At 37.9% G+C, this 13,561-nt stretch overlaps 1 protein-coding gene across 1 annotated transcript; it reads right to left on the bottom strand.

Annotated features, from left to right (window-relative positions):
• Positions 1-472: 472 nt before the first annotated feature.
• Positions 473-8,902, bottom strand: LOC149083215 (uncharacterized). Its single transcript, XM_089236412.1, has 4 exons — positions 8,604-8,902; positions 4,473-4,609; positions 3,115-3,187; positions 473-804 (listed from the first exon to the last, which is right to left on the bottom strand). Exons 1-4 carry the CDS (start codon positions 8,865-8,867, stop codon positions 610-612), a joined length of 669 nt encoding a protein of 222 aa, XP_089092538.1. The 5' UTR covers positions 8,868-8,902; the 3' UTR covers positions 473-609.
• Positions 8,903-13,561: the final 4,659 nt, after the last annotated feature.

The raw sequence follows: 13,561 nt of genomic DNA on the forward strand, positions 1-13,561 counted from the left end.
CAGATGAATAATGTGCAAATAGAGATCAATAATTGCAGAAATTTTTGTCAGTAGGAGGAGGATCATGGGCGGAAATATGGGGGCAACATCGATGGCAGAATCAACTAATATAATGTTTATGAATTGACATTGACATTATCATCCCCCCACAGCTTTTCAAGTCTCTCTCTACCTATGGGAGGAATTTGTCTTCTACATCCTCCTTAGTCTGTAGTCTGATAATGATAATTTGTAACTACGGGGGGGGGGGGGGGGGGGGGAGTCTGACGCAATTTTAGCTTGAAAATTTAAAAAAAAAACTGTAATGAAAAATTTTATTAGCACCATTATATTATATCTGTTCTACACCACTCTTGCACACAATGGCTCAATTATACTGTATCAAATACATAAGTACACTAAATACGTATATTTCAGATATGGCTATAGTTTATCTTATGTGAGTTGGTGGCCAAAGAATTGCAAAATGTTTGTAACTGAAACAAATTTTAATATTTCTATTCGTACAAAAAATAAGTTGTACAGATTCAAATATTTACTTCAAGTAGAAGTTATAGCAGCAGGCACTGTACAGATTTCTGAAGAGGAATAAATTTTGTCTATAGTTAGTTATAAGTTAGATGGAATCCATTCGGTATTATAATTTTCAATGATGAGATTTTTAAAAATCTGCATTTTCACAGATATACCAGCACTGCTGGAGAAATCCTGTACTGACTTAAGAATCACTCTGTGAACTTGCAAAAGTCTTTCACTTTCTGGGCTGTAGCCAATCACAAGATCTACCTCGTCATCCACTTGAACCTGTTATGTAAAGAAAATCTTTTTAAAGTAAAGTAAGCTCTATATTTAACAGACCAGTAGTTGTGGAAAGGTGCCCATTATATTATAATGTCTGTTAAATCATGAATTCATTTGCAAATAAAAATATTATGCCGAAACACTTTATCAATATTAACACTTCAACAAACTGTATTTTCTTTTTTTGGTTTTAAAAAACAAAGATTTTAATTGTTATCGACTGGTTTACTCAATTTATTTTAATAAAATGGTACAAGACAAAATCGCTGTTACTATTGGCACATATTGTTGAACTATTTTGTGATCTTTGCTACTCTACTTTGAAATAATTTCTTCCCCCTGTTTGAAAGCTTCAAGGAATATTGTACAACAACTAAGAAAGAATTACAGTTGGAAGGAACAGTAGGAGGGGTGTCGGAAATGTTTCAAACTTTGGGTGCTCATCTTGATTTTTATGTACGGAATTTTGATTTTTGGATAAATTCAGTGGGTGCTCAGACCCATGTCACTAACTACCGTTGGTGCTCAAGCATCCACAGCACCCTGGCTCCGACACTACCGAACAGTGGTTTATGCAGGATTTTCTTTAAGATGGGGGGGAAAGGATTTTCCAATTATTTATTTTCTTCTACATGTGTTTTTTTCTTTTTTTTACAAAAAAAAAAAAAAAAAACCACCATTAAACTCGGCTCAAGAAAGGGAAGGGGTTAATTCTCCCCCCCCCCCCTGCAATACCGCAGTTGCAAGAAATAAACATTTTCTACATATTTAATTTTTTTAATGGTGATATTGAATTGAGGGAGAGAAGTTGCATTGTCAAAGGTTTATTACAGCGCAGAAATATGAAGCAATGCATGTGAGGTTAATGATTTCAGGATGAAAAACCGAATTCCATCACTAATCCTCGCCCTCCCCATTTTTGAAACTGCAGAATTTTAAAAAAAATTTGGAAATAAATTTCTCTGGATGTTATGCCAATATGAATCTTCTCGAAAGAAAAGTTAGTTGTCTCGTCCAGGGATCATACCCAGATCCTCTTGCATAGTTGGCAAAGGCACTTACAAATTACACTAGAGACACTACTTTTCCTTCCTCATAACATACATTAGTAGTATGATGTGTTGAGGGTGATTGAGGTTGTGTTGATGTATGATGTTGGACATGTTGCAGCCCCCTCAACTTAAAGCTGGTTTTCTGTGGTTTTCCACCTTCAAGGCACAAATGCGAGTCAGTCTCCCATTTGGTAAAGTCTCTCCACAGAAAGCAGGCAGGCTTTGAACACAATATTTGCGTAACATAAAAAATTCAAGCATTTACAACCTTTACTTCAAATATGGAAAGCAAATGGCAGCACTAGCACAGAACATAAATCAAGCACAACTCTAACAGAAATACATCAGGGCCATCTCGAGCATCGTGAGTCTTGAACCAAGTGATTTTTCTGAAACCCTAAATGGTTAATTCTTGAAAATTTCAACCAGATCTTATTTTTTATAAGGCCCTTCTTCTCTCGAGGTGCCTGGGTGAGCCCATGTGTTGAGATGGCACTGGGTCATGCATACACATACACTAACACACTTTCTGACATGTACTGATTCATTAAAAATTTCTCAGAGGAATGTGTACAAGGTTCATGTTCGGTTAAGTAGTACTGGTAGGTCCCCCCAACTCTACAGTAGGTTCGTATCTGCATAACATCCAGAAAAATCTCTTTCCTAACATATTGCAGCTGCAGAAATAAACATCTCTTTATAATGTATAATAGAATTTTTTTAAACAAAATTTAGCTGTCATATTTCAAACATTCAAACAAGAAGTGGAAGATACTATCCATATCTTCGCTTTTAAAAGAACACACCCAAAGTACACCAAGTATAGTTTCAGTTCACATGAATTGCAGTTTCATGCATAGGAAATAGAAGACTTTTTAGTCTTTTCAGTTTCCGGGAATAAAATTTTCATGCAGCAAAAAATTAAATTACAATAACTAACACTTTGTGTTATTTATTATAAATAACCTAAAGCGGTAGATCTTGAACGAGGTAATTAAATAACTTCAAACTGCTGCTATCGTTTATAGAGGATTAGTAGTTGAATCGCTTATTGAGATTGATTTGTGATACAGAGAAAAATTAATTGCATGAATGCAAAGATCTAATGCAATCTCCAACTATTTGCTTAGTGCAATTGTTAATTAATTTAAATTTATATTTGGGAAAAGATAAAAATAATATTATTTTATTTTTCAAAAGAAGGGTAAATTTTTCATTTTCATCTGCAAAAAAAATTAACTCAATAAATAAAACTACTCACAATATAAGCCTTTTTTGAAGCAGTTTCACCATTAACTCTTATATTGCTCTGATAAAATGATTTTTCAATTTGTCTATAAAAAAAAAGCATTTGGACAAGAAAACATTAATAAATACATCGAAATATCCTTATACATATTCAAGTCTCCATATACAGGGTGATTACTTAATTTTCCTTGTTGCATTTTACTGGCACATATAAACTACCACTAATATTCTGTTGTGACATAAAGAACTTGTTATGCATGATGATGTAATTAATATATATTATGAAACTGCGCTTTTGATATGCTATAACACAATATGTTCAAAAATTTCCAAAACTTATTTTATTGCGGGAGCATAAATACAGATAGAACCTGTTTATTTTGTGTTTCTTTCAAGCAAATTCTTTATCCAAAGGAAAAAGAAAAAGTTCCATGGGGCAAAATCGGGGGGAGTATGCTGATTGTAAAAGTATTGGAATGTGATGTTTTCACAGATAAACTGACACCAGGAGGGACTGGTGAGCCGGGACATTGTTGTGATGGAGCACCCACGACTTGTTTTCAAAAAATCTGGTCACTTATGTCTCACCCAATCATGCAGACGTTTAAAGACTCACAGGTCCATCCTGGTGTGTGATTACCTGTCAAAACATCACATTCCGATACTTTCACAACCAACTTATTCTCCTGATCTTGCCCCATGTGCCTTTTCCCTCGGATAAAGAATTTGATAAGCAGCAACAATATGTGGCTCCAAAGAAAAGCAGCAATGAAGGCACCAGAGGATGGAACAAAAAAAGGCTCGCAATCCACATTTACATCTTTGCATGAACAATGTAAAAAAAAATTCATAATTGCACAGGGTAGTTACTTTAATCAAATAAATAGGTTCTATCTATATTCATTCTTCTGTAATAAAATAAGTCTCGAAACTTTCTGAACATAGTAATAGTAGTATGGTAAAACCCCTCTTAACAGACACCCCTCTGTTACGGCCAAATAATTTCCCATTGTGTAACAAAACTATGCATTTCAAACTCAGATTAATGGTCACCCCCCTCTTTTACACATGAATTTTCTTGTCCCGTTGGGTGTCCGCAAAAGAGGCTCTATTGTATTATAACATATCAACCACAGTTTCATAACATATATTAATTACATCATCATGCATAACAAGTTTTTTACGCCAGAAACATATTTTTAGGTCATCACAGAATATCAGTGATAGTTTAAATGTGAAATTAAAAAAGTTGACAATAATAGACCTGAAATCATTAGAGAATTTTGGGTTGATAAGTGAGAAATTATTTATCACACAGTATTGGTTTCTTGAATGACAGTGATAATCAAAATGTGAAATACGCATGCTCACTTTTTTGGCACACTCAAAGCACCCTTTAAAACAGAATCTAGTCTAAGTGATGGCAAAATAAGTGAAACCGTCTTAGATCCATCTGTACTTTCGATGGGTGGTTCATCTTCCTCAGAGTCTTCTTCATCAGAGCTCTCCTAATAAATACATACTATATTATGATAAAATTCTGAACATTGGAAAATGAAATGATAAACACTGGAGTAAGCTAAATATGAATTTATGGAGAGCATCATTTCTGAATCCAAGAACAGGTAAAACGTTTGGAACATTTTGACAGACTACTAACTTACAGTATTGTGGGTTTATAAAAGTCTCACCACAGAGAGCAACAGGCACATAATTGGTGCAATTATTCAATCTTTATACATCACTCATAGTTAAAAAAATAGAAAACAGCAATATAACAAGCATTACACAGAAATAAACTTCACAGTAGGTTCATAATACAGGCATGCATATTCTGGCATGTACTCATTCGTTACAAATTCTGCAGAGGATTATGGACAAGGTGCATGTATGGTGTAATGTTGTAGCAATAGTATGTGAACTTAGCCAACATTTTCTATAGCAGAAAGCCTCCGCGTGAAGTTTTGACGTCACTATAAAGTCGTTCATTTCATCTGCAGCCATTGGATAAAGCAGGCCGACATATGCAAAATCTTTACCGTTTTTTGCAATATATTCAGTGACTATAAGTGAAATGGACAACTTCAGTGACATCACGAGCTACGCGTGGAGGCTTTCTGCTATAAAAAATGTTGACTTAGCCTCTATGTAGTCATGTGGACATGCATTTCATAGAAACATGTTTGAACACCACTGAGGGCACAGCGGTCGACATCTGAAATAAATTTTCCAACATCAAGATCCAAATGCAAGCCAATTTTGTATTTAATATTACAATGCCAGGAATTTTGAACAGATAGCATCTGGTTCCCAACTTCGAGTTGTAAATGGGGGCTGATCTCTTTCAAAAGTCTTGCCACAGAGAGCAACAGTCCTACAACGGTACAATTATTCAATCTTTGCACTTCACTCGTAGTTAGAAAAATTGATGGCAGATGGCAGCACTACTAACTTACAGTATATACACATAACAAGTATTACACAGTAACAAACTTCACGTAGGTTTACAACATGTACCAATTCATTAGAAATTCTGCTGAGGAATGTGAACCCCGTGCATGTCTGATTTAGTAGTAGTAATTTTGATCGCAACAGAAAAAAATCGACATAAATTATTTTTCTTTACCAAAAATTTTTAAAACAGCATCTATTTCTTCTCTTTGACGTAGTTTTGCAATAAGCCTTTCGAATGGTACAAAATTAGTAAAGGAGGAAAGTAAACGCCATGTTAGAACATCTGTTCTCTCAATATTAACGTTCACATTAGAAGACTGTTCATTCCAGCATTTTTTGAAATCATATTAGTTAAATACCACCTATAAAAAATTAGCGGTCATCACTACCATCATTCTAGGTAGAACTTAATAACCACTAAAATAAGAAACCTAGAACATTTATATTTTAGGAATTAAAGAGCCCAATACAACACTAGAGACATGCACTCAGGCAGTTAGGTACACACACTTACATTTCCGGCACATCTTGCTCGGTAGTAAAGTCTAACAATAGACCAGAATTATGTTCGGTTTGAAAGCAAAAAAAAAAAAAGATATAAATGGTCCAAGTCAAAATATTTTTCAGCCACTGGGCAACAGCTCATTGGGTGTGTATAGCTCAGTGTGGTGAAGTATGAATCTGTAGATTGTTTCATTCGAAAAACAGATCGAAAGTTGCTGAGCAAAGACCAGCAGTATTTATTAGACATATACAAAGTGATCAAGTTGGGACATTGTTCAGAGATTTTTCGATTCGATATCCTGGTCCTCTTTCACTTTTTAGATGGCTAACTGTGACCAATAGAGTGCTTACGTTGTACATAAGTTTGCCCTAGTCCTTCTGAGAATTTGAGACAAATAGTTATCTTCATTTTGAAATCATACATGCTCACATGGTTCAAATATTTTACTGACAGTCGAAAACAAGTTTTTATAGCAATCAAAACATTGCAGTATTTATCTGACGACCTACTTCAAGTTGTTAATCCAGTAATTGAATGCATTGTGTTCTTTGCACATGCTGAAAATTTACTGTTAGCTATGATCATTGATGGCAGAGAACACATAAGAGAGCTTGGATATAAGAGACTTTCAAAGGTAAGACAATCTGCCTCTAAAGGGAAAACTATTGGCCATTTCGTGCCACCTAAGATAAGTGACTTACTCTCAAGATCATAACTTTGAAGCTAACCAATTACACTGAAATACTATGAGAACCAAATGATGATGATATATAACTCATCAAATCTGACACTAGCCCCATCAGAGACACAAAACATTTTCCCTGTAACACTCACAGTCGAAAGATGTGTCGAACTTGTTTCCGAGGACTAAAGTATATGGACACGAAGCTAAAGATGACTACATCATATTTACGTTCCTATCAAGATCAGTTATGCCTGATTTCTTTCAAAAGTCAGACTTTAAACGTGTACACTTGAAAAAGAAACAGTAGAAGTAACAGTGAACCATTGAACATTTGTTAATTTTGGTAACTAGTTTCAAGGTAAGATGCAAATTACACTCACACCCTTAATTTGGATGGTTGGCTGTGTAAGGCAGGGCTGGACAAATCCCAGGTGCAAGGTCACCATGCAACTAAAAAATTGGTATTGGTCCCCCTAAAATTTTCTTTGTGTAGTTACTAAATTGCTGGCTGACAGCAGCTCAAAATGTTTAAAATTTATAGCAGCATATTTCTGCCAACATGAAAGAGGGTTACTATGCCCTGAAAAATTCAAAAGAAGCATTATTTTGGACCTTTTCTCCTTGGGGAAAAAATTTTTTTGGTGCCTACATTTTTTTGCCATTTTTCTAGGTGGAACTCGACCTACAGCCACCTCCATCTGGCGAGTTCCAAATTGTTTTGTTCTGTCAGAATGAGCTGGGCTGACAATAAAACGCAAAAATTTGGTCACTTCCCATGTTTCAAACACATTGCGCGACCAGTAAAGGTTGAACTGTTAATGATGTTCCAGTTTACTTTGCTTCATTGAACCATGAAATAAGCATAACAAACTATACCTTGTTGATCATGGAATTCTATGTACAGTAAAACTTTGATTAACCGTTATCGTACGGACCAGGGCTGCGACGGATAACCGAATAGAGATAACAGAAATCTCTTATAATACATATGTACATTAACGTGATTTTACTGCGGGCTTGGGACGAAGATGAAAATAAAATCATTTAAAAGTGAATTCATACATATGAATACATACATACATATCATATTTAATTACATACACACACACAAAACAATCAATATATAGAAAAAAACTTTGTTGCATCTCTTCCAAAATTCCTTGACAGTCATGGCACCATCAGATGAAAGCAAGCCTTCAATAAAAGCTTTTATGTAACGTCTCGCTGTATATTTTCAATTATGCCCTGGTCCATAGGCTGGATAAGTGGAGTTGTATTCGCTGGGAGAAAGAGGCATGTTATTTTGCCATCATCACTCTTGATTTCTCAAGAAGGGTGTGTCGAGGCATTGTTCATTAACAGCAGTGCTTCCGGTGGCAATTGCTTTTCGGCAATATGAGCTCTAACTTGAGTCACCTTTCTGAAAAAATTGTTTGGTCCATCCAAGCACTTTTTTGGGCATAACAGTTGACTCATTCATATTTAAATTTTTGAAAGCATATGGTTTTTTGGATTTACCAATTACAAGCACGGATAATCTATCTAACCTAATCTGGTTTTTTTCCCCGTATTTTTTTAGACGATGACGGATAACAGAAACTGATGGGTAAACGTGTGCCGGTTAATCAAAGTTTTACTGTAATATTAAAATAGTTCAATTTCGCCAATTTCCATAAATGATGCGCGACCGGAAGATGCCAACAGATTTGAAATCTTTTACGTCGTTTTTCTTATTAAAGGAGGCGACTTTTTATCGCCATAGCGATTTGCAAATGAAAACTTAATTTTCTCCGCCCCACCCTTAATGATCATTATTATGACAAAAAAAGAAAGAAAGAAAAGGCTTAGCCACATTTACAGCTCTATCAGCCCTGGTTGGCTTCTTACGCTTGGCGTAGGTTCGATGCGTGATAATATTATGCTTGAGCGATGAAAACCAAGAGCCGCTCTGCCGTTCTGCAATGAGTTCGTTTGACATCGATGAAGCGAGCACGGCGCTGTTCTTGGCTGAATACACCACGGCGCATATTACTCTTGTGTTCTGAAGTCGGACGATCGAATTCGAAATTTTACCAGACGCATTTCGAGTTACAACACCAGCGACACCCCGAAAACCAAACATTTTTCGTACAAAGCTGTGATGTAAATATTGACGGTCCTAACCAAAGCGTATTAAAGACTATTATTGATACGCTTTGGTCCTAACAACATTACTGAATACTGATGAACTTGATCTGACCACATTTTTTCAAAAAAAAAAAGAAAAATATACGGGACGGTGGATTTCAGTGCCCTTTTTCTTTCTTTCAAACTGAGCGCAACTCCGGTCTGTCACCATGAGCAATTTACTACCGAGTGAGTTGTGCCAGAAGTGGAAGCTCCTAACAGTCTGAATGCGCATATAATGTTGTGTCTCATTTTTAGTAATGCCATCTATATTTCAGAAGTGTAATGACCGTTTTTTGACTGCTAGTCGACCTCTGTGGTGAGAGCTGTGGGAGATCGGCCAACACCACCTATAGAACAAGGCTTCCGCACGAAGTTCATGACGTCACTGAAGAAGCCCATTTCACCTATTGCCATTGGATATAAAAGGTCGACGCATGCGATATCTTTACCTTTTTTTTGCTATATATCCAATAGCAATAGGAAAAATGGCCTTCTTCATTGACGTCGCAAGCTTCATGCGGAGGTCTTGTGCTATAGGTGGTGTTGGATCGGCTCGCATTCGTGCCTCGAAGTCACTTCGAGGCCAACAAACTTCAGCCGACTGTAGATGCCACTCCGTCACTGACCACTGTCCCAGCACAGCGGCTACAGTGTACTCTAATAAATGATAGAAAACAGCGTTTTCCCGTTAGTTTTTTGCACTCTCCCCCAACTTCCATTATCGAATTCAAATATCTCAGCGAATATTACACTTTCAAACGTGGAATTTTTTTTATTGGCCTCAAGAGAGACAGGACAACAACTTTCTCATTGGGTTTGGGTTTTTAGCGCAGGGTGCCCGTATAAAAAAATTAATTTTTATATTTAATACCTATACAATACCCTTCGCTATACGACCGACGTGTATGAGTTCTACACGTTATTTTGATAGTTGTTCTATTTGGAAGTGTGCCTTTAGGATCATTTATCACGTATATCTTTAGTTCGCAAGTAATTTGCTGTGCAAGGTGCTGGCTATGTACCGTGTATAAATTTCAAACATCGTTGAATGAATATAACTAAGTACAGACAAACTTAAGGTCATACAACGGTCAGACATCTTGGCTACGACACCGACATTCGTCGGTCTGGAATGATTACATACAGCAGTGGTTCTCAACCTTTGGAAGCCCGCGGCCCGGTTTCATTCATTTTTATAAGTGGAAGGCCCGTCAAACACATGATTAACGGAACATGAATGGGGGAAAAGGAAACGGCAGATCAGTCGCGGCCCGGTATGAATGATGCCGCGGCCTGGCGGTTGAAAACCACTGACATAGGGAGTAATGTTAATGTTAAACCTAGCTGACAACATCGATGAAAAGCAACTACCTCGGATATAATGACCAATATTTCCTCACTTTTGTTTCCGTTTCGAGGACGTTTTTCCATGAAATTCCTCGATTACAGCCGATCACATTTAGAGAATGCTCGTCTGCAAGGCTTGTGTCTTAAGAAAATTATGGGCCCCCGGGCGAAGCGATTTTTCTTGGGGCCCCTTACGTGGTTTTAAATTTGTGCCTTCTCATTTACATGCTTACCCTCGAAAACTATAACCACATGTCACACATCTCATTCTTATGCACAGAGCCACAACTGGGGGGGGGGGGGGATGGAAGCAGGCGGGTCCCGTGCCCCGGGCGCTGGACCCGAGGGGGCGCAAATTTCATTCTGAAACCTTTCCTTCAAAATTACAAGGGGTGTCAAAATGCACGCTTGCCCGGGTGACCAAGCATCTAGTTGCGGTCCTGCTTATGAAGCCCCCTCTGCACTTGAGGGCAGTGCCCGGGTGAACCCGTGCCTTAAGACGGCGCTGCTCATCTGTTCTACTTATATCTAACCTTGAAAAAAAAAAGATTTATTGCATGTTTGACGTTCCGACTTGCTCATTCACATGATCGTTATGCGAAAAATATCCGTATTTTGCTCTTTTTTATAAAAAGGTTTCCCTTTTTTTCATAGAAATTTGCTTTAATTCTGCAAGTATTGCTGTAGCATTTTTTTCTCACCAATGGTTGTTTATAAATTATTATAAACAATTTTTGGTGATTTTGTGGTCATTTGACATGTTCGGGGAGGACTCGCGATGTCCATATTAATATTATCTCAATTTTTCTGTATTTTCTGGATCAAATTGGTCACCTTAATAATAATGAAATAACTTCATTTTGATTGCAACTGATTACACAGGGTGATTCAGAAAAGACGGGGGAAACTTTAAGAGGTGATAGTACACACCAATACAAACAATTGTCATCAAAGAATGCATGGTCTAACATGAAACGCAAGCGCTCTAGCGCATTTCGTAACTGCCGCTCCGCAAACCTTAAAACGGCATTCCTGTTGAAATTTATCTATAAATTATCTATACTAAACCATGCATGCAAATGTAACCTGGGAAAGAAAAACAAACCGTATGCAAATCTGTGTCACAGTGAATAAAAGGTGCGGACGCCAGTCCTGTGAAGTTATTCCAGCGTGCAACCGTTCTTGTAACGTACGGGATAATGGCGCACTTTAGTAATACTACTACGCTAAACCATACATGTACCTCATTCATATTCCTCTGCGGAACTTCTAACAAATTGGTACATGTTGGAATGTGTGTGTTCGTGTTGTGAACCTAACGTGAAGCTTGTTTCTGTGTAATGATTGTTATAGTGCCTATGGGAAAAACGCTCACCGTACATTCGTGCTGTTTCTGTGTACTTCCGTTCGCAGTTGCGTAAATGAAATGCATGTCTGCTTTTCAGTATCACTAAAGTGTGCTATTATCCCGTACGTTACAACTGTTAGAACAGCTGCACGCTGGAATAACTCTGGCGTCCGCACTTTTTATTCAGTGTGACACAAATTTGCATACGGTTTCTTCTTCCCCAGGTTACATTTGCATGCATGGTGCTTTCTTCCCCCCCGATAAATTTCAACAGGAATGCCGTTTTAACGTTTGCGGAGCGGCCGTTTCGAAACGCGCGTTTGCGTTTCGTGTGAGACCATACATTCTTTGATGACAATTGTTTGTGTTGGTGTGTACTATCACCTCGGAAAGGTTTTCCCATCTTTTCTGAATCACCCTGTATTTTTCGTTGAAAAAGATCTTGAAAATATAAATCTTGGTTGTAACGACGCTTCGTTTATAAAACAAAAATTCACTGAATCTTTGACGTCGATGCAACAAAATTCGATTCTATTGACTGGATAAGGTAAGGTGACGTGTACAATAACTAAATTTTCCTTCCAGGATTATGGGAAATCCCCGAATATATTTTTGGTATTAGATCCTGGGACACAGAAACGGTACTCGGAAGCCATTAACGTCATCTTTGGGCTCTCTAAACCATAGTTTCTCAAACTTTTTTGTTCCAATTGCCCCCATATCTTCAATTTTTTTCTTATCACCTCCCCAACTCCAGGATCCTATACTAAACCTATAGCTTCTACCGCACCTTGGACCATTCCGACCCCCCCCCCTCTCCCACGGAGCAATATTGCCCACTTTTGAAAACACTACTCTAAATCGTTGTTTCTCAACCTGAGGGTCATATGGCTCCCTTGAGATACTGAGATGCACCCGGAGGGGTCACGGGTAAAAATCAAGTTAGAGGGGAGCCATGACAGGCTGCTTAGAGGCCCAAAAAGCTCTGTGAAAAAAAAAAAACTTAAGATGTAAAGAAATAATGTGTGAAGAATAATGAAAATAATGAAGTTGAAAATATGGTGGGAAAAAGTGAAGGCCCGTAATTTAGGGGGGGGGGCAGCAGGGCTTTTGAAAATACACTAAAAATGGTATGTATATATATATACACACACACACAAATATATATATATATACAAATATATATATATATATATACATACATTGAAACATGGGGGGGGGGCAAAGCACATATAGTACATGTGCTTTGCCCCCCCCCCCCCCCCCCGGAAAAAGTTGAAATGACGGCCCTGAGAAAAAGTGTAGCCCCTTGCAGTACCATCGTAACGCATGAGCTCACCCGAGCACGGCCCGGGAGCCTCAAGTGCAGAGAGGCCTCATGAAAATGAGATCTGGTTCTTTTCGAGAGTAAGCATGTTAATTGGTTAGCAGCCAGGTAAGGGGGCTTCAGAAAAATCACTTTGCCCGGGTCTATGATGCTGCTAAAATGGCCCTACATACAACCATGACCCTCTTAACACGGGGCATTCATGCATGACTCGAGCCTAATGTCAATAGTCGATCCCTCCCGCTTAATTGGATCTGGTATCATGATTTGAGAGAGTAAATTGCATCTACCCATGGGCAGAGAAGAGCATCATGTGCACCCCAGGCCAATTGGTTTTCCTGAGGCCCTACCTGGAAAATTCTCGAAAACTTCAATTAGTTCTCATTTTTGTGAGGCTCATCTTCTCTTGAGGCCCCCGGGCCGGCCCATGCGTTAAGACGGCAAAGGCGGAGATATGGGGGGGGGGGCAACGTCGAAAGCTTCAACGTCAAATTTTCTAACTATGAATGAAGTGTAATGATTGAACAATTGTATTGTTGTAGGCCTATTGCTCTCTGTGGCAAGACTTTTAACGAGGAGATAGGCTCGCATTCGTGCCTCGAAGTTAGGAACCACAGAAAACCAA

The sequence above is a fragment of the Pholcus phalangioides genome, unplaced genomic scaffold, assembly GCF_987345545.1.
Source record: "Pholcus phalangioides strain wild (caught in Gottingen) unplaced genomic scaffold, Ppha-v1.0 ptg000009l_1, whole genome shotgun sequence".
Classification (NCBI taxonomy): domain Eukaryota; kingdom Metazoa; phylum Arthropoda; class Arachnida; order Araneae; family Pholcidae; genus Pholcus; species Pholcus phalangioides.

Coding starts and splice junctions, on each gene's coding strand:
- LOC149083215 (XM_089236412.1), bottom strand. CDS start 8,867: ATGTTTGGTTTTCGGGGTGTCGCTGGTGTTGTAACTCGAAATGCGTCT. Junction 4,610..8,603: donor CAACCAGGGCTGATAGAGCT/GTAAATGTGGCT, acceptor TGTATTTATTAG/GAGAGCTCTGATGAAGAAGA. Junction 3,188..4,472: donor GCTTTGAGTGTGCCAAAAAA/GTGAGCATGCGT, acceptor TTTTTTTTATAG/ACAAATTGAAAAATCATTTT.